Source organism: Haliotis rufescens, unplaced genomic scaffold (assembly GCF_023055435.1).
Source record: "Haliotis rufescens isolate VD_foot unplaced genomic scaffold, xgHalRufe1.0.p SCAF_4, whole genome shotgun sequence".
NCBI classification, from domain to species: Eukaryota; Metazoa; Mollusca; class Gastropoda; order Lepetellida; family Haliotidae; genus Haliotis; species Haliotis rufescens.
This window is the reverse complement of record NW_025964112.1, coordinates 1,523,119-1,542,581: the sequence shown is the minus strand read 5'-3', so window position 1 is coordinate 1,542,581 and position 19,463 is coordinate 1,523,119. Positions and strand designations below refer to the sequence as shown.

Below are 19,463 nucleotides of genomic sequence, written 5' to 3'. Positions count from 1 at the left end.
CCACAGACACAGTCCCTAAAGACATTCTACAGCCCCCTCTGCACCAATCCCACGCCACCCCACTTGGAGCCCTACCCACTCCACATCTAGCCCTACCCTCCCCACTTGGAGTCCTACAACACTCCACTTGGAGCTCTACCCTCCCCACTTGTAGTCCTACAACACTCCACTTGGAGCTCTACCCTCCCCACTTGGTGCCCTACAACACTCCACTTGGAGCTCTACCCTCCCCACTTGGTGCCCTACAATGCTCCACTTGGAGCTCTACCCTCCCAACTTGGTGCCCTACAACACTCCACTTGGAGCTCTACCCTCCCCACTTGGTGCCCTACAACGCTCCACTTGGAGCCCTACCCTCCCCACTTGGTGCCCTACAACACTCCACTTGGAGCTCTACCCTCCCCACTTGGAGCCCTACCCTCCCCACTTGGAGCCCTACAACACTCCACTTGGAGCCCTACCCTCCCCACTTGGAGCCCTACAACACTCCACTTGGAGCTCTACCCTCCCCACTTTGAGCCCTACAACACTCCACTTGGAGCTCTACCCTCCCCACTTGGTGCCCTACAACGCTCCACTTGGAGCCCTACCCTCCCCACTTGGAGCCCTACAACACTCCACTTGGAGCCCTACCCTCCCCACTTGGAGCCCTACAACACTCCACTTGGAGCCCTACCCTCCCCACTTTGAGCCCTACAACACTCCACTTGGAGCCCTACCCTCCCCACTTGGTGCCCTACAACACTCCACTTGGAGCTCTACCCTCCCCACTTGGTGCCCTACCCTCCCCACTTGGAGCCCTACAACACTCCACTTGGAGCCCTACCCTCCCAACTTGGAGCCCTACAACACTCCACTTGGAGCTCTACCCTCCCCACTTGGAGCCCTACAACACTCCACTTGGAGCTCTACCCTCCCCACTTGGAGCCCTACAACACTCCACTTGGAGCCCTACCCTCCCCACTTGGAGCCCTACAACACTCCACTTGGAGCTCTACCCTCCCCACTTGGTGCCCTACAACGCTCCACTTGGAGCCCTACCCTCCCCACTTGGTGCCCTACAACACTCCACTTGGAGCTCTACCCTCCCCACTTGGAGCCCTACCCTCCCCACTTGGAGCCCTACAACACTCCACTTGGAGCCCTACCCTCCCCACTTGGAGCCCTACCCTCTCCACTTGGAGCTCTACCCTCTCCACTCTGAGCCCTACCCTCCCCACTTGGAACCCTACCCACTCCACTTGGAGCTCTACCCTCCCCACTCTGAGCCCTACCCTCCCCACTTGGAGCTCTACCCTCCCCAGTCTGAGCCCTACCCTCCCCACTTGGAACCCTACCCACTCCACTTGGAGCTCTACCCTCCCCACTTGGAGCCCTACAACACTCCACTTGGAGCTCTACCCTCCCCACTTGGAGCCCTACAACACTCCACTTGGAGCTCTACCCTCCCCACTTGGAACCCTACCCTCCCCACTTGGAGCCCTACAACACTCCACTTGGAGCTCTACCCTCTCCACTTGGAGCCCTACAACACTCCACTTGGAGCTCTACCCTCCCCACTTGGAGCTCTACCCTCCCCACTTGGTGCCCTACAACACTCCACTTGGAGCTCTACCCTCCCCACTTGGTGCCCTACAATGCTCCACTTGGAGCTCTACCCTCCCCACTTGGTGCCCTACAACACACCACTTGGAACTCTACCCTCCCCACTTGGAGCCCCTCCATGGAGCCCTACCCTCTCCAGGCTCCGCCATTCAGATGAAGTATTTCCATGGTGCTACTCCGTGTATATAGTAGGACGTTGTATTGTCAGTACAACTGTTTCTAATGTTTCAATTTTACATATTTATGTTGTGGTGTATGTCTATTTTAGGTTTCCAGATTTATTAATGTTAGGTACTGATAAACAGTTTTGACTACAAATACTACCACTCAACTTTTGTTGGAGATACTGAGATATTTCACACTATTTACACATGTACATATCTACTGACAAACAGCTGCACAGTGGCATTAAACCCAACTCACTACAGCTGCTACAATGTCTATAGATATGTTCCCTTATTTTAAGCCATCAGTATACTTGCAATTCAAAATCTCTGGTACCTAAATACTAAAAGTTTGTACCGAGTCAATGATCCTAAGGCTCCACTCAGTACATAACCGACAACTCAGGAGAACAAATTATATCATCCCACCAATCTCGTTTACATACTCATTTTTCCTATCACTTTAAGTTTCGTTACGGATGCGCAGTGTTATATTCCTTTAAACACTGTAACTGCAAATTCAGATCATTCAGTCATGTGTACTTCATCATCCCGAGGCAAGAGCGTCTACTAGACTGTTCACCAGAGTCTTGTTTCCACCCTTGCCACATCAAGCCCACTTTCCTCTGCTAAATATTAATTGGACTATCGCACATAATCAAAATCCACGACTGGTACACTTTCTTATGAAAATGATTTACCGCTGCCTGTCTTTGTTGACATGAACATGTCTTTCTCATCTTTTAAGCCCCCCAACGATTGGATGAAATTGTGAATGTTTTTGTTATCAGTTCGACGAGGTTGTCGCCTATGATAGTCGCCATCTTTGTGAAGCTATACGAGATGAGAACAGCGATCTGATTGGATATTGCGTTTTCATTACAAGGGGCACAACTCGTGATCCACGCGACGTGGTGCCAGGGTCGAACCAAGAAAAGTTGCCTTGTTGTGGCAAGGGTAGAAAGTAGGCTTTGGTGTAGGCTAGTGGACACGCTTGCCTCGGGAAGATGTGTGTATCTGCAACTGAAGACGTCCCCCTCCTTAACATCCCAGCGGAGGACTTGAACAAGCAGCCATCGTCTGATGTACAACAGGTGCTAGAATCAAGAAAACAACCCAAAATATACAGTGGTAGTAGTAGTAGATTTACGTTTCAATACAATAAGTCATAATACACAGCACACTCGCTCCAGTGAAGATCGTGGTTAGAATTGGTCTTGGTCAACCCATGCTTGTTGCAAGAGGTGACCAATCGGTTGGTCAGGCTCACTGACTTGGTTGATGCATTCAATATATCCCAATTGCGCAAATCGATGCTCATAATACCATTCACTGGATTGTCTGGTCCAGACTTGCTTATTCACAGACCCGCATCATATACCGGCAGCTGAAATATTGCTGAGTGGGGTGTTACACAACAAACAGCACAACTGAACTCTGAACCCGTGAAACAAACCGAGTTGTGTCCACCTGGAAGAATCCTTGGTCGTGCATCCCTGGTAGGTCACCCTCACCTAGACAGACACCAGTCATATCCTGTGTCATCTGTCTAGTCTCTTACCTTGTATGTTTACTTGAGTTATAGTTTATTTACATTTGCAAAGCCTTATGTTTTGGCACAGTGTGATATATTTGTTTGTTACGTTGAAATGTATTTTTCAATGACCTGGTTATTATTCTCTGTGATGGTGTCATGATTGTTGATTGATAAAATCAAGATTTATGTAGAAAATAATAAATTACTCCGAACATGAGATTACTGAAATGTGAAAATCAGATGACATGTTCTCATTCAACTCTTGCACTGCAATTTCTGTCCATAACTGTCTAATTAAAAACTTACATGGAGATCTACAATATATACTTAATACAAACTGGTTGGAAAACCTTCCATGATATGCCGGCAAGCCTCTATGCTTCTTAGGGCCTCCCACATTTAGCACCTTGTGATATACAAAAAAAACACTGTTTAAACTGGCATTAAACCCAACTCACTCACTCACTATCCTCATTGCCTGTCTCGTGTTCCCGGATGTCTCAGCCAAGTCATTACACACTAAACACATGCATGCAAGAATATAAGGCTATCTGAAAATATCTTGCACTAAAGTTTCTGTCACTTCCCAGACCAAGTTTGAATCCACTAATGCTTCTGTTAATTGATGAACAAACATTAATCAATATCCACAGCACTGATGTTTGAATGTTCTAGAAGGACAAAATGCAATTCTGGGAAAGGGTACAATTGATGAAATGAATGTCAAGGTTTTTCTTCTACTTATGTGTAGTTAGCCCAACCAGTGCTGGTCCATCCATAGACCTAAGCAGCATACACAGGTGATATCTACCAACAGATGCCTGTGTTGTCCACTGACATGTACAGTTATCTATACCAACACGCACTTGTTATCTACTGACTTGTCACAAAATACATCCAGGGTCGTCTCTACACCTCTGTATCAACTGTGTTCCTGCTCAGTAACCCACCTGCACCCAGGTTGCCTAGCAACAGGTATAAACAATCTGAGACTCACGTTGAGGTTCCAATTGTGTTTGTTTCAATTTGGTAATTTTGAGGCAATACTTTAAAGGTGGCCATTGATTGTTAATTCCAAGCTCTGCCTCTGCTTGCATTGTCCTGCTGTAATCTGGTAGGATATACTTATATAACACGATGTCAAGTACTCAAAGTGAATTCCATTGTAATATATTCAGGTCATGTGTTACTTTAGATCTTCCAGCCTTTGAGTATCTCTTGATGACAACCTTTAATGATGTTACTTTTAAAGCCAGATATTGTTTCCAAACAGTGGTAAACTATTGTCCTAAAAACAGTCATCGTAAACAGGTTAATATTGTATGAACAAAATGGTGACTTTTAAGAACACTGGGAATTGTACAGGGCATGCTTATGCACTAGCTTACGTTATTGATGAACAGTAAAGTTAAGAATTGAGCAATTGTACCCATTCCTAGTCCGCCTCTTCTGTAGGATGGCCTTGGGTCCACCTGTTCTTGTTTCTTGTTGATCTGGAGATGTCATGTTTGCTGTTGACCTTTACGACCACAAGGTCGGCCATTGTTTAACAAGTCTGTGACAACCCTACATTCACCCAATCTGTATATGGTCATTTTTACAATGGTATTAAACCTGATTATCAAAATAACAACTTCTGTGGATGTTTTTATTTTAGAATTGTCAATTGTATTGGTGAATTTTGATTCCTGAAATTGGGGCTGTTTCATGGTGCTAAAAAGAGTTGACCAACTTTACAAGAGTGCTAACATAGGTTTAAAAGACAGTTTACCAACTTTACAAGAGGACAAACGCTGAAATGCTACCAGGAGAATAACAACCAACTTTACAAGAATTCTAGCAGTGTCGTATAAAAGTCAGTTTTCCCTTTTTTTCAAGAGAGCTATAAGCAGTAATAACATTACACAAATCCCATAATTAAAATTCTGATCAAAAATGGATTTTCAAATTTACTAAGAATTCTTTATAAGACTAAATGTAGCACCATAGAAAGAAACTGATTATTTACAGGCCGCCCTATTATATAGCTGCGGTGTTAAACAACAAAATCTCTCTCTCTCTCTCTCTCTCTCTCTCTCTCTCTCTCTCTCTCTCTCTCTCTCTCTCTCTCTCGACTAAATGTTTGGGTGTGTTTATGAGCGATGTTCCTGTATATTGTTAATGTGCAACATGAAAAACAGGCAAACTAAGACATATTTTCGCAATACAAATAAACATAATTTAGAAGAGAAACAAAAGAATGTGATGAAAAAGGAAAGCATAAAACAAATCCCGATACTTTATTATAAAGGCAATTGTGAAATATGTAAATATGACAAACGGATAGAATACAGAGCGAAGTATCCTGAACACTTCACAGAAAAGGAGAACTGTTTTACCATGGTAACAGATATATAAAACAAAAATGTTTTAATGAATTTATTGATTTCAAAATGTTAACAGAAATGTCAAATAGGAACTTTCACACAGCGCATTTGTTCAATATACTGCAAGTATTTGTTCCATGCTTTAGCTTCATGTATCCTCCCTCACCGATCGATTTTATTTTCAGGCCGGCGTAATATAGCTGAAATAATGCTCAGCGCGGTGATGATTATCGAACAAACATATTTAGGCCGTTGATATCGATGACTGTCTTCGTGGTTTTGAAATTCACAAGTCACGAAACGATGAGTAAATTCACTGAAGCGTCGTAAAATAACACTGATATTCCACTTTCTCCAGTATGGGTCCGTGAGTTGACACACTCACTTCTTGAAATCACCTTGAATCAGGGTTAAATGCGCGTGTTTACACATTTTGTTTTCATATAGCCACACATATGCCCGGTAGAAGTATATGGTCTACATTTGAAATTGTGATTGTATTTCATGTTAAGAGCAGTGGGCAGAATATACATTGGGGCACTCTCATTTTTGACGACAAACGCCGCGGAACGTGTAAAACTGTCGACACATTGACGTATGCATAACGTCAAAGGAAGGATATCAACTGTGAAACATATCATTCCGGCGTTGACTGAAGAGATTTAGAGGTTTGTTTTGGGTAAAAACAGCAAGTGAGAGAAATGGTTGTATTAACATGGGGAAATATTTCAGCTACATAACGGCAATATCAACGCGGGAGACATCAGATATTGCCCATCTGGAGTCATGACTTGTATTTCCGTGTCGCATCACATCGGCTCTTCCGCATGACGATTTAATCCTCGACGGGAGTCTATGTTACAAACGTCCCAGCAACCTGTTTGCTTGTCGTATCAGAGGAGACTTCCAGATGGGGTATACTGGCTGCTGGCGTGTGTGATGATTGAGCGTTACTAAGTTCTGGTCATATTAGGTGAGGTGCATGTACGTGTGTGTGTTTGTGTGGCTGCTTGTACTAGTCCAGACTGATGCCGATTTATAGTGCTAGCTCACTGAGATACCATGCCGCAGTTTAACATGAATACCCCACTCATGCAGACGTAGTATACTGACTCCGAGCCGACCAGTCCTTGTTTTAGCCCCTTAATGCCGAGCGCCAGACAGGGTAACAACAAATACCATCTTTTAACGTCTTTTGGTATGACGCGGCCGGGGACCTTCCGCTCTCCGGGCGGACTCGGGACATATTAAATAGTTCAGTCTATATATCGTTATCGATAAGACGGTGAGTATATTTCACACAAGGTAAAAGGTATAACATGTGACGGTCATTGCTTGGTCGCACCATTTGCAGAGCGTGTTGGTAGTGCGATATAGGAAATACAACACGCAAGATCGGGAGTGGTCCGAAGAAATTGACAAATATAGCGTATGTGTGATGCATGGTGTATATAGTCGCTTTGACCTTGCTCTTTTCTCACCATATATTGATTCTAAATAACAAAATGCATGTCCTATTTGGTTCATAATGCCTGACTGGGAGATTTAAAACTCAATACAATGAACTTATTCGGATGTTTCCAATCCAACGATGTTTCTAGATTGGATATAGAAATCTGCAGTCAAAACAAGCTAATAAAAGAACATAGGACACTAATTCCAAGCGCTGTCATTAAAAGCATCCGTGGATCGTTTTACATACACATATTTCCTCTGTCATAGTCTAACACACATGGACTCATCTAACCCCCCAGTATGGTGACAGTATGCTCAGCGTGCAAATAATAAACATTACAAACGCACAGACATTTTTAATGTAGACTGTTCCTTATATAACTCTCCCGTTTATTGTCCGCCGACACTGCAAGGTCGTGTCAGAATGAGTAGCGCGTGTGTTGAAGGCTGGTCTCGTGTGAGGATTCTGGGTCTGGATCGATGTCAGCCGAGCGTGTTGTTTGTTTGTTGTTTAACGCCGCACTCAACAATATTCCAGCTATATGACGGCGGTCTGTAAATAATCGAGTCTGGACCAGACCATCCAGTGATTGATATCATAAACATCGATCCACGCAATCAACCATGCATCAACCAAGTCAGCGAGTCTGACCACCGGATCCCGTTAGTCGCCTTTTACGACAAGCACAGTCACCTTTTACGGCAAGCATGGGTTGCTGAAGACATATTCTATCCCGGATCTTCACGGGACGTCAGCCGAGTGACACCTGCACTTTGATGAGACACATACGTGCAGGGTTAAGTTTGATATGAGCGCTTATACATACAAGTCCGCTGCACGCATACTACAAACGGTACATCGCCCATCCCTGTCTAACCACAAACATTGTCCATAACAACTGTAAACGTGTACCTGCAATAGTGGATGGGATCTGGCAAATGGCTACAAAATATCACATCTGGAAACTTTGTGAACAATGCGATCAAGGTATTTGGACCGCGGCGAGGCAAACTTTAAGAAACATAGTTTTACTTATTGTGTTTTGTCATGAGGTGTATATGTTCAATATTGTTCATATACCATAGGGTTTTTAACACCAATATGATTCTTGTGTTTTATAGTTTTTGGGGTGCCGATTTCTAAATTTCAAATTAATGTATTTAGCTGCAAAATTTCGTTCCCGGCAACAAACAAAATGCCGAGCAAAGTCCAAGAAAATAGAAAATGAGTTAAACTCTTTTAACTCTTTAAAATTAGTCATGGTTGGTTTGTTGTTTTATGCCGCACTCAGCAATATTCCAGCTATATGACGGCGGTCTGTACATAATTAAGTCTGGACCAGACAGTCCAGTGATTGATATCATGAGCATCGGTCCATGGAAAATGTATCATCATCCGTCAACTAACATATCTTTAAAAAACAAAAAGATATTCAGAATATTTTTTTTCATAATTTACCAAATAAATGTTTTTATAAAGTTTAACCCGCGGCACTTATTGTAAACGAGAAAAATCTTATGAACGAATAATTGTTTGTTTATGTAAATGTGTGTGGTTCAAAACCATTCTCGTTGTGGTCGGTTTGTCCTTTCATATAGATATAGATCTAAAAACTATTAATAATTTAATGTACATTTATCGTTACATATTTGTAAACAGAGAAAAATAAATAATTGGCCCATGTAACTGACGAATCACTGTGTTCAACTAGAAAACAACCGGATGTTGCGCTTTCATCGAGTTGTTGTTCGTCGTTAGGGAAATAATATGACCTTTCCCCGGAAGCGGCTCTTGAGTGGTTCGCCGAGCGTAAACAGTGTAAGACGTTCGAGGATCTAGCAGGTATCTGTAGAACGGAGCTATTATCCGTGTCACGCTGTTGTCTGTTTCAGCTCGGTTTCAAGGTGAGCACTTGATATAAAGGCATGTTAATTTATCGAGTTTCCTTTCTGAAATAATTAGCATTATAGACAAACTCTTGTGCAATTGACAAGGGGAAGCTGCGGTACTTTTCCAAACAACGGGCTTAATCGAGTATTGCGAAATACTACAATGTATGGCTGTTATTATGGGACTTGCATGATTTCAACATATGTATTTCACTAACGATCACGTAGCCTACCAGTACAGGCATTTGCGCAGTGCGAATTGTCTAAGGGATTCTAACGACAGTGACAACGCCCGGAATTTATTAAGGTAGGTATCATTTTTCTCTACACTACAAGGCTCTCGCGTTGAAGCAAGAAAATGGTCGTCATTCATCGTCTGTTGTGACTTTAGTTGTATACTACCTTTCTTAGCAATATTACCTTATATATATACCTTCCACTTTTGTGTCAATCTCCATTGCATTGTAAATCTTCTCTTTGCAGTTTATATTGGGGGGGGGGGGGGGGGCAAAAATGTGAGAAAATCGTGTGGGCAGTAAAACAAAACAAACTAAATTGGGTCCTAAACATGCTAAATTCTAGATGAGGTATGTGGACCTGTGCAAGCATGAAGGTCACAACTCAGGGGAAGTTGAGCAATAATGCTCACAGTGAGTGTATGGATGGGCGGCATTGTGTGCCAGCTTGACCATGACCAGCTTCTAGAGCTTTGGTGCTGCCCCACACTATAGCACATATTACATGTGGTGTCCTTAGGCAAGTTACTTTGTTGGAAACATGCCTAGCGCCTATCCTAACCCAGCAGTGAATGGGTACCTAGTAGGATGAGAAGGTATGTGACTGTTAACCTCGTAGGCAGCTTAGATTGTGTACTCCCCAGGGGTTGTTGGGTAAAACGGCACCTCAGGAAAATGTGACTGGGCACCGATTGGCGAAAACGTCACCTTGCCAAAAGCGAAAACTGCACCTTAGGGTTTTTTTTATCTTGGTACTGAAATAAATGAAATTAAATTCACATTGTCACTTAAAAACACCAATAATTGTGAAATGTTAAGACAACTAGTTGGGAACTAACAAATTATTATTGTTCTGTGTTCAATATTGCTGTCAGGACCGGCTGAATAACTGTGAATAACTGGAAGACAGTGACAATGTAAATAAATCATATCCAACATAACATCATAAACAGTGTTCGTAATACCTGCCTGCCCGACCGTCCGAGACGGGTTGATTTCAACTCGGGCTGCCAGATTTTCAAATCCCCCTGCCCGACGGTCGGGTTATATTTCATATGTGAAAATATTCAAAATATTTCCCGATGATAAGCATTAATTCACATGTAAAGATGAAGGATAAAATGTAACCAAAAAGAAACCCCGTTAGCTTATCCTGAGAAACATGATTATAGTGGGCAGGCAGGTTTTGGTCAGGGCTGGCAAGTTTTTCAGCTAGCCAGTCCTGTGGTCTGGCTGAAATTTTTGGGAGTTTCATACCCTGTCATAAAGCGTACTTCATACTTCAACATAAATTGTTCTTATCGTTGTTAAAAATAGAGGTGCTGTTTTCGCCGAATGAGAAATCAGTGATATTTTGCTGATGTGCCGATTTATCCTGCGAATGAGAATGAAAGTCAAGTGCACTCTGATCCACTGACTGGAAAAGTAATAATATTGTGCCATGAGAATTTACTTTGGGTGCAATTTGACTTATTATTATTAGACAAAACAGACACATTGAAACTGAATTGACTGCACACACACAAACACATCTCTAAAACCTTTTTCTGCCATTGAACTTTTGAACTCTTGGTGGAAGGGAGGAAAATAATATTGTTCATTTCCCCACAGATACCCTTAAAATTTAGACCAATCCAACTGACAGCAGTGTATTGTTTACTTCTTTTTTCGCAAAGTAGAGATAATTTATTATAACAACTTCTTTATTTACCGTTAATGCAATGTTTCGGTATAGATTCTTATACTGTTGTCAAGCAAGGCTGAATAATGAAAATGGTACAGAATATATCCAGTAGTGGGGGATTAACAGTCACAACAATTGCATACATGAGAGAGATTACCATGAGTAGGCTAGGTAATGACAACAGAAGGATAATACTGGAACAACAGGATGGACAGAGAAAACATGACAAGGAAACCAATAACACAGGAAGCCCATAAAACAGGATTAAGGTGTACATAGGTGGGGTGATTATTGCTCAATGAGTTCATAGTAGGCAGATGGGATGAAATAGCCTTGATCTCTAGTGATTGATAGCTTTTGGTGTGAAGGTAGACTGCTTCTGTTAGTTTTCTTTTAGTGAAGTCATGGAGGTTGTTGGCGAGGATTTGGACATTTTCCCAGTTGATGTTGTGATTAGGGCCGTTGCTGATATGGTCTGAGATGTTCGGATTTCAATCACCCCTAAGGGCACACTCTCTGATTGGTTGGTAAGAGTACAATATAGCCAATTGCACCACATACTCTAAAAGGTCATGTGAGATCACACTGGCTGCACAAAACTGATGGTATTCGTTTGATTTCAGCCTAGAAAATATAGAAATCAATTCATATTCAAGCTGGGAAATGTCACAGAGATACGAGACTTGACTTGACACACAATTCCTGCTTAATCATGATAATTAACGCAATAATTTCTAATTTTCTAAAATACTCTTTGCCTGTGATTCTGTCGGACAAAAATCATCAGTCACACTAGGGCCGGATGATTTTTGACAGGGTAGGTAACTTTTGGAAGGTAACTGTCCTTTCATACGCCCAATATAGTTACATTGTTCTCAATTTACACGCATGTTGCAAGGACACTAACTTGCAAACATAGAAAACTTATCACCACTGAACACAGTTTTTTTAAATATATAATTTTTTATTTTAGAAAATATCATGATTCTTGGATCATGTAGATGATCCATGCTCGTTCATGTTCTTAGACATGTTGGCTTGTTGATAAGACAAGGTATGGTGAAATTGGGTTTAATGTCGCATCCAAGATTATTGCACTTATATAGCGACGTGTGTGTTTTAGTCCGGACGGATGTCGATTTATAGTGCTAGCCCACTGAGATACCATGCCGCAGTGTAACATAAATACCCCTCTCACACTCAGCATACTGACTCTGAGCCGACCAGTCCATTAGCCCCTTAATGCCAAGGGCCAGACAGGGAAACGGCAAGTACAATCTTTTAATGTTTTTCGGTATGACGCAGCCAGGGATTCAACCCCCGACCTTTAACCCCACTCTCCGGGTGGACACTCTACCACGGAGGCAGTCGACGAGACAAGGTTGCAATTAACGAACATGATGAAGGTGGTGAATTCTATTCGTGATGTGGGTCGGTGAGGTAGCCTAGTGGTTAAAGCGTTCACTTGTCACGCCGAGGACACGGGTTCGATTCCTGACACGGGTACAATGTGTGAAGCCCTTTTCTGGTGTCCCCTATCGTGATATTGCTGGAATATTGCTAAAAACTGCATAAAACCATACTGTCTCACTCATTATTCAAGATGTTCATGTTCAGAATAAAATCGGTGAATAGTTTTTATTATCAGTGAAATCGACGGGGTTTATAATAACAGAAACTGCTTGATCGCATCCATATTACTGTAGTTCCTACGATCGTCGTGGGTCCCAGGTAATCACAACTCCAGCACTAGTACTGCGTCACATGAGCAACACAGCTTGTATGTATGAAACCCGTATAACATAGTACATGTAGTACCGGTATGCAACGCTTTATTTATGTTCAACTCAGTTGTGTTCTGTACGTGATGTTTTCCTTTAGAAAACTTATACTCAATAACGTGTGTTTACATCCAGTACTTCCGTTTGAGAAGCAAGCCTCGTTTTAGCTACATGTGTTTACATTCGGTGTTTCCGCTCACGCGCAATAGCAATGTTGTCATTTGCCATGGCGTATGCTTTGTTCAGCAAAGAAAATCCCACCTCCTCCCTCAACACCACCTGTTGTCCATGTTGACAGTCTCAGCCCATACAGTTACAGTGTCGTGTTGTGCTATAGAAGTTTAATTCCGTTAAAGTCCGGGGGAATTTGTCTGATACCCCATCGTTGTTGTTTGTACAACTCATTGTCTTCGCCAATCAGTCTGTACATGCTGCAAAACCACCTCCGTCGTCTAGTGGTAGAGCGTCCGCCCGGAGAGCGGAAGGTCCAGGGTTCGATCCCCGACCGCATCAAACCAAAAGACGTTAAAAGATGGTACTTGTTGTTACCCTGTCTGGCGCTCGGCATTAAGGGGCTAAAACAAGGACTGGTCGGCTCGGAGTCAGTATACTGTGTCTGAGTGGGGTATTCATGTTAAACTACGGCATAGTATCTCAGTGAGCTAGCACTATAAATCAGCATCAGTCCGGACTAGTACAAGCAGCCACACAATCACACACACACGTACATGCACATCGCTATATAAGTGCAATAATCTTGGACGCAAGGTTAAACCCCATTTCACCTCACCTTGTACATGCTGCAACTGTCAGTAGTGACAGGGATTCTCATGATGATTCATAGAAGTACTTAAAACAGATCCAGAAAGTGTCCGGGGTTATTTTTTAAAGCACCATTCATTGTTGTACATGTTTTAATATCCAGTGTTAAATGGCAGTTAAATATCCATAGGCAGTGAAATATCCATAATGTTTCTGGGGATATTTTCCCCCATCATTCATTGGTGTACATATTTATGTGTTAATGGCATGCTGCCAAATACTGTTTCTGATGCTCAGAAGAGTAGGTCATATACTGGAATGTACCCCATGCTGGGGTCAGTAATGACTGACGCTCAGTCAGGCAGCTTCTCATTCCGGTGATGCTTACTCACTGTACATGCAGCACTGTATGCGGGTAGTTGCTCCCAATGCTTGGGCATGTCATTTGTATCTGGTTAACATGGTTAAGGTTGATGCCCAACCACAGGTTTCATTGTTAAAGTTATAGTGGTAGTTAGTATTAACATGAGAATCCCCTAACGCCAAAGAAACTAGTCTTGTATGCATGTGCTATAGTATGTTATTCTAAAAAATAGTTTGTCAGTTATCATGTGTTTGTTAAATTTATTATAAATGTTGGATAAGAATGAACTGAACCTTAAAAAAGCTTGCAATATTGTCAGACACAAGTCAAATTATATTGAATGACATTTTGAAATTAAAAAAACTGTAATTGTGTTACCTGATTTAGGTTATACTGTTTGTAGATCTATTTCAAGCATGACTACAGTAATCCTGGTAATACTAATTGTTTATTGTGCATGTCTCCTTTTTCTCTCGGCACTATTGATTTGTTAACATTTCATCAGAATAGCTTTGAATAAGCTGCCGGAGCATATTGATCACATGGAAAAAGAGACACATATTTGCAATTTATCTTCATGAGCTGCAGTTCCCCTTTTCACAGGATCTGTCAGAGACTGAGTTATCTGCCAGGTCAGCTAATTGTGGTGGTGATGGCCCCGAGCACTGTTTGTCTGGTGTTGCTAGGCCAAGGTAATCTGCCAGGTCAGCTAATTGTGGTGGTGATGGCCCCGAGCACTGTTTGCCTGGTGTCGCTAGGCCAAGGTAATCTGCCAGGTCAGCTAATTGTGGTGGTGATGGCCCCGAGCACTGTTTGCCTGGTGTCGCTAGGCCAAGGTAATCTGCCAGGTCAGCTAATTGTGGTGGTGATGGCCCCGAGCACTGTTTGCCTGGTGTCGCTAGGCCAAGGTAATCTGCCAGGTCAGCTAATTGTGGTGGTGATGGCCCCGAGCACTGTTTGCCTGGTGTCGCTAGGCCAAGGTAATCTGCCAGGTCAGCTAATTGTGGTGGTGATGGCCCCGAGCACTGTTTGCCCGGTGTCGCTAGGCCAAGGTAATCTGCCAGGTCAGCTAATTGTGGTGGTGATGGCCCCGAGCACTGTTTGCCCGGTGTCGCTAGGCCAAGGTAATCTGCCAGGTCAGCTAATTGTGGTGGTGATGGCCCCGAGCACTGTTTGTCTGGTGTCGCTAGGCCAAGGTAATCTGCCAGGTCAGCTAATTGTGGTGGTGATGGCCCCGAGCACTGTCTGCCTGGTGTCGCTAGGCCAAGGTAATCTGCCAGGTCAGCTAATTGTGGTGGTGATGGCCCCGAGCACTGTTTGCCTGGTGTCGCTAGGCCAAGGTAATCTGCCAGGTCAGCTAATTGTGGTGGTGATGGCCCCGAGCACTGTTTGTCTGGTGTCGCTAGGCCAAGGTAATCTGCCAGGTCAGCTAATTGTGGTGGTGATGGCCCCGAGCACTGTTTGCCTGGTGTCGCTAGGCCAAGGTAATCTGCCAGGTCAGCTAATTGTGGTGGTGATGGCCCCGAGCACTGTTTGTCTGGTGTCGCTAGGCCAAGGTAATCTGCCAGGTCAGCTAATTGTGGTGGTGATGGCCCCGAGCACTGTTTGCCTGGTGTCGCTAGGCCAAGGTAATCTGCCAGGTCAGCTAATTGTGGTGGTGATGGCCCCGAGCACTGTTTGCCTGGTGTCGCTAGGCCAAGGCAATCTGCCAGGTCAGCTAATTGTGGTGGTGATGGCCCCGAGCACTGTCTGCCTGGTGTCGCTAGGCCAAGGTAATCTGCCAGGTCAGCTAATTGTGGTGGTGATGGCCCCGAGCACTGTCTGTCTGGTGTCGCTAGGCCAAGGTAATCTGCCAGGTCAGCTAATTGTGGTGGTGATGGCCCCGAGCACTGTTTGCCTGGTGTCGCTAGGCCAAGGTAATCTGCCAGGTCAGCTAATTGTGGTGGTGATGGCCCCGAGCACTGTTTGCCTGGTGTTGCTAGGCCAAGGTAATCTGCCAGGTCAGCTAATTGTGGTGGTGATGGCCCCGAGCACTGTTTGTCTGGTGTCGCTAGGCCAAGGTAATCTGCCAGGTCAGCTAATTGTGGTGGTGATGGCCCCGAGCACTGTCTGCCTGGTGTCGCTAGGCCAAGGTAATCTGCCAGGTCAGCTAATTGTGGTGGTGATGGCCCCGAGCACTGTTTGCCTGGTGTCGCTAGGCCAAGGTAATCTGCCAGGTCAGCTAATTGTGGTGGTGATTGCCCCGAGCACTGTTTGCCTGGTGTCGCTAGGCCAAGGTAATCTGCCAGGTCAGCTAATTGTGGTGGTGATGGCCCCGAGCACTGTTTGTCTGGTGTCGCTAGGCCAAGGTAATCTGCCAGGTCAGCTAATTGTGGTGGTGATGGCCCCGAGCACTGTCTGCCTGGTGTCACAGACTGAGTTATCTGCCAGGTCAGCTAATTGTGGTGGTGATGGCCCCAAGCACTGTTTGTCTGGTGTCGCTAGGCCAAGGTAATCTGCCAGGTCAGCTAATGGTGGTGGTGATGGCCCCGAGCACTGTCTGCCTGGTGTCGCTAGGCCAAGGTAATCTGCCAGGTCAGCTAATTGTGGTGGTGATGGCCCCGAGCACTGTTTGTCTGGTGTCGCTAGGCCAAGGTAATCTGCCAGGTCAGCACATACTGACATAGTGGCTGGTGATGGTTCCCTTGAGCACCTAGTGTATTATAGCTAGGCTAAGGTAATCTGCCAGGTCAACACATACTGACATAGTGGCTGGTGATGGTTCCCTTGAGCACCTAGTGTATTATAGCTAGGCCAAGGTAATCTGCCAGGTCAGCACATACTGACATAGTGGCTGGTGATGGTTCCCTTGAGCACCTAGTGTGTTATAGCTAGGCCAAGGTAATCTGCCAGGTCAGCACATACTGCCATAGTGGCTGGTGATGGTTCCCTTGAGCACCTAGTGTATTATAGCTAGGCCAAGGTAATCTGCCAGGTCAGCACATACTGACATAGTGGCTGGTGATGGTTCCCTTGAGCACCTAGTGTATTATAGCTAGGCCAAGGTAATCTGCCAGGTCAGCACATACTGACATAGTGGCTGGTGATGGTTCCCTTGAGCACCTAGTGTATTATAGCTAGGCTAAGGTAATCTGCCAGGTCAGCACATACTGACATAGTGGCTGGTGATGGTTCCCTTGAGCACCTAGTGTATTATAGCTAGGCTAAGGTAATCTGCCAGGTCAACACATACTGACATAGTGGCTGGTGATGGTTCCCTTGAGCACCTAGTGTATTATAGCTAGGCCAAGGTAATCTGCCAGGTCAGCACATACTGACATAGTGGCTGGTGATGGTTCCCTTGAGCACCTAGTGTATTATAGCTAGGCTAAGGTAATCTGCCAGGTCAGCACATACTGACATAGTGGCTGGTGATGGTTCCCTTGAGCACCTAGTGTATTATAGCTAGGCCAAGGTAATCTGCCAGGTCAGCACATACTGACATAGTGGCTGGTGATGGTTCCCTTGAGCACCTAGTGTATTATAGCTAGGCTAAGGTAATCTGCCAGGTCAGCACATACTGACATAGTGGCTGGTGATGGTTCCCTTGAGCACCTAGTGTATTATAGCTAGGCCAAGGTAATCTGCCAGGTCAGCACATACTGACATAGTGGCTGGTGATGGTTCCCTTGAGCACCTAGTGTATTATAGCTAGGCTAAGGTAATCTGCCAGGTCAGCACATACTGACATAGTGGCTGGTGATGGTTCCCTTGAGCACCTAGTGTATTATAGCCAGGCCAAGGTAATCTGCCAGGTCAGCACATTGTTGTAGTATACCCCAGAGCACTATCATGTGCAAGACTAGGGGGAATGTTCTAGGCCAGCACATTGTTGTAATGTACCCCAGAGCACTATCATGTGCAAGACTAAGGGGAATGTTTTAGGTCAGCACATTGTTGTAATGTACCCCAGAGCACTATCATGTGCAAGACTAAGGGGAATGTTCTAGGTCAGCACATTGTTGTAATGTACCCCAGAGCACTATCATTTTCTTGCTGGACTAAGGGAAATGTGCCAGATCAGCACATTTTGTGGTGGTGCCCCGTGGCATCATACCTGTAACTTCTAGCTCGGCTAATGGTAATGTGCTCGGTCAGCACAATCCTTTGTGGATGCAGTGATCACAGTGCCTTCCGGGGGTCATTGATAAACATAACAGATGTGAGGATGTAACACTCCTGGACTCAATCCACAGGATGCAAGTGAATAGGAGTACCCTGCCATACATTTCTGATGCCCTGCCCAACATTCTCACTTGATCAGGTTCATGCAAACCCTGTCCTCGTTGGAATAGGATTGATTGATTGAAAAATTATGATAAACATGATATACCTTCTCAGTTACACACAGTGTGTTAGTAAATAGATATACAGATGAATTGTTTGGAAAAGTCCAATAATAAATTATTTTTTAGTTTGATGTTTACACGATATACAGATTTTCCATTTGACATGTTTGACGAGAGGTCGATGTATGAAAGACACAATTTGACGTTCATACGTTTTTCACGAGACCATGTCCTTGAAATGACGTAAACACTGACGGACTACTTCCACATTCCTGGGAATTCCCTTGCATGAATACATACAGAAGTGTTGTTTCTGATCATTTAGACACTTTAATCTTAAATGTTTATCGTGTCGGTCATTTTGACGTCTTGTTACTTGTTGTTAATGTATCATGATGGCTGTCATTGTGACTGACTGACTGACTGACTTACTGAGGTAGACATTTCTCATCTAATGAGCATATTATTTGAGTACATGTGTTGTACAGAAACTTCAAAAGTTGTTCCTATAGAGCATATTGAGCATACACATTCATGTCACCTCTCATTTTGAGGAACTATTTTTTCCATGATACAGCTGGTTGTTGTATGGCTGTCAATGTAAACATGAAGTCACACGTACTTAATATTGTGTATAGATCTAGATCCTTTGAGGTACAAAATAGTGATACAAAACATTAAAAGAACTGACTTTCATTTTGTGTGAGTTTATTGGAGTATGAACCTTCACACAGTTTGTCCCTCACTCTATGAAGTCAATTCTTATATAAATTTTTATATCACTATTTTGTACCTCAAAGGATCTAGATCTATACGCAATATTGAGTGAACGTCAATTCCTAATTAATGTATGAAAACAAGCCATCTGATGGTCAACACAGTTGAGAATCCCCAAACTTGTCCACTTCCTCTTTTCAATGAAGAATTGAATGTCTGAAGCACTGACTGGAGAAATATACAGACTGGAACAACAGTTCAAGGCTTTCCCCCTTCCCCTTCCTACTCACCCTCCCTATTTTCCCATCCCTTCCCCCTCCCCCGCCCCTGCCCCTGCCTCAAAATGTCCCTTACCATGTAACTATAGGCCATTATTTATGAAGGTCTTGCCCCCGGCATGACCGGTCCTAGATTTGTGATTATGTATGCCAAACAATTACCATTGTCTGTTACTTCAGTTGGGAACATTGCACGGCCATGTGTATGAGCAACAGGCTGCGTGTAGGGGAGTGTGACCATCGATCTGAACTGTCATTACACACAGAACATGCCACACATGCATGGCTCTGTTCAT

The 19,463-nt window shown here is 44.0% G+C and overlaps 3 protein-coding genes across 4 annotated transcripts in view; 2 read left to right on the top strand and 1 right to left on the bottom strand.

The window, feature by feature from the left end:
* Positions 1-247: 247 nt before the first annotated feature.
* Positions 248-1,204, top strand: LOC125372383 (DNA-directed RNA polymerase II subunit RPB1-like). Its single transcript, XM_048382259.1, has one exon. It carries the CDS (start codon positions 248-250, stop codon positions 1,202-1,204), a length of 957 nt encoding a protein of 318 aa, XP_048238216.1.
* A 7,698-nt stretch (positions 1,205-8,902) lies between these two features.
* The window catches only part of LOC125372441, a 36,962-nt gene continuing 26,401 nt past the window's right edge, over positions 8,903-19,463 (top strand). The window contains exon 1 of one of the 2 annotated variants that reach the window (XM_048382487.1): positions 8,903-9,032. The gene's annotated coding sequence lies outside the window, so the exon portion shown is untranslated. Of the gene's footprint in view, positions 9,033-9,300; positions 9,325-19,463 lie in introns of those variants that run through there. The other variant, XM_048382488.1, reaches the window with a different exon arrangement.
* LOC125372382 (leucine-rich repeat receptor-like kinase protein THICK TASSEL DWARF1) lies at positions 14,420-16,754 on the bottom strand. The gene is made up of 2 exons (XM_048382258.1): positions 16,749-16,754; positions 14,420-16,267 (listed from the first exon to the last, which is right to left on the bottom strand). The coding sequence occupies exons 1-2, from the start codon at positions 16,752-16,754 to the stop codon at positions 14,420-14,422; spliced, it is 1,854 nt and encodes a 617-aa protein (XP_048238215.1).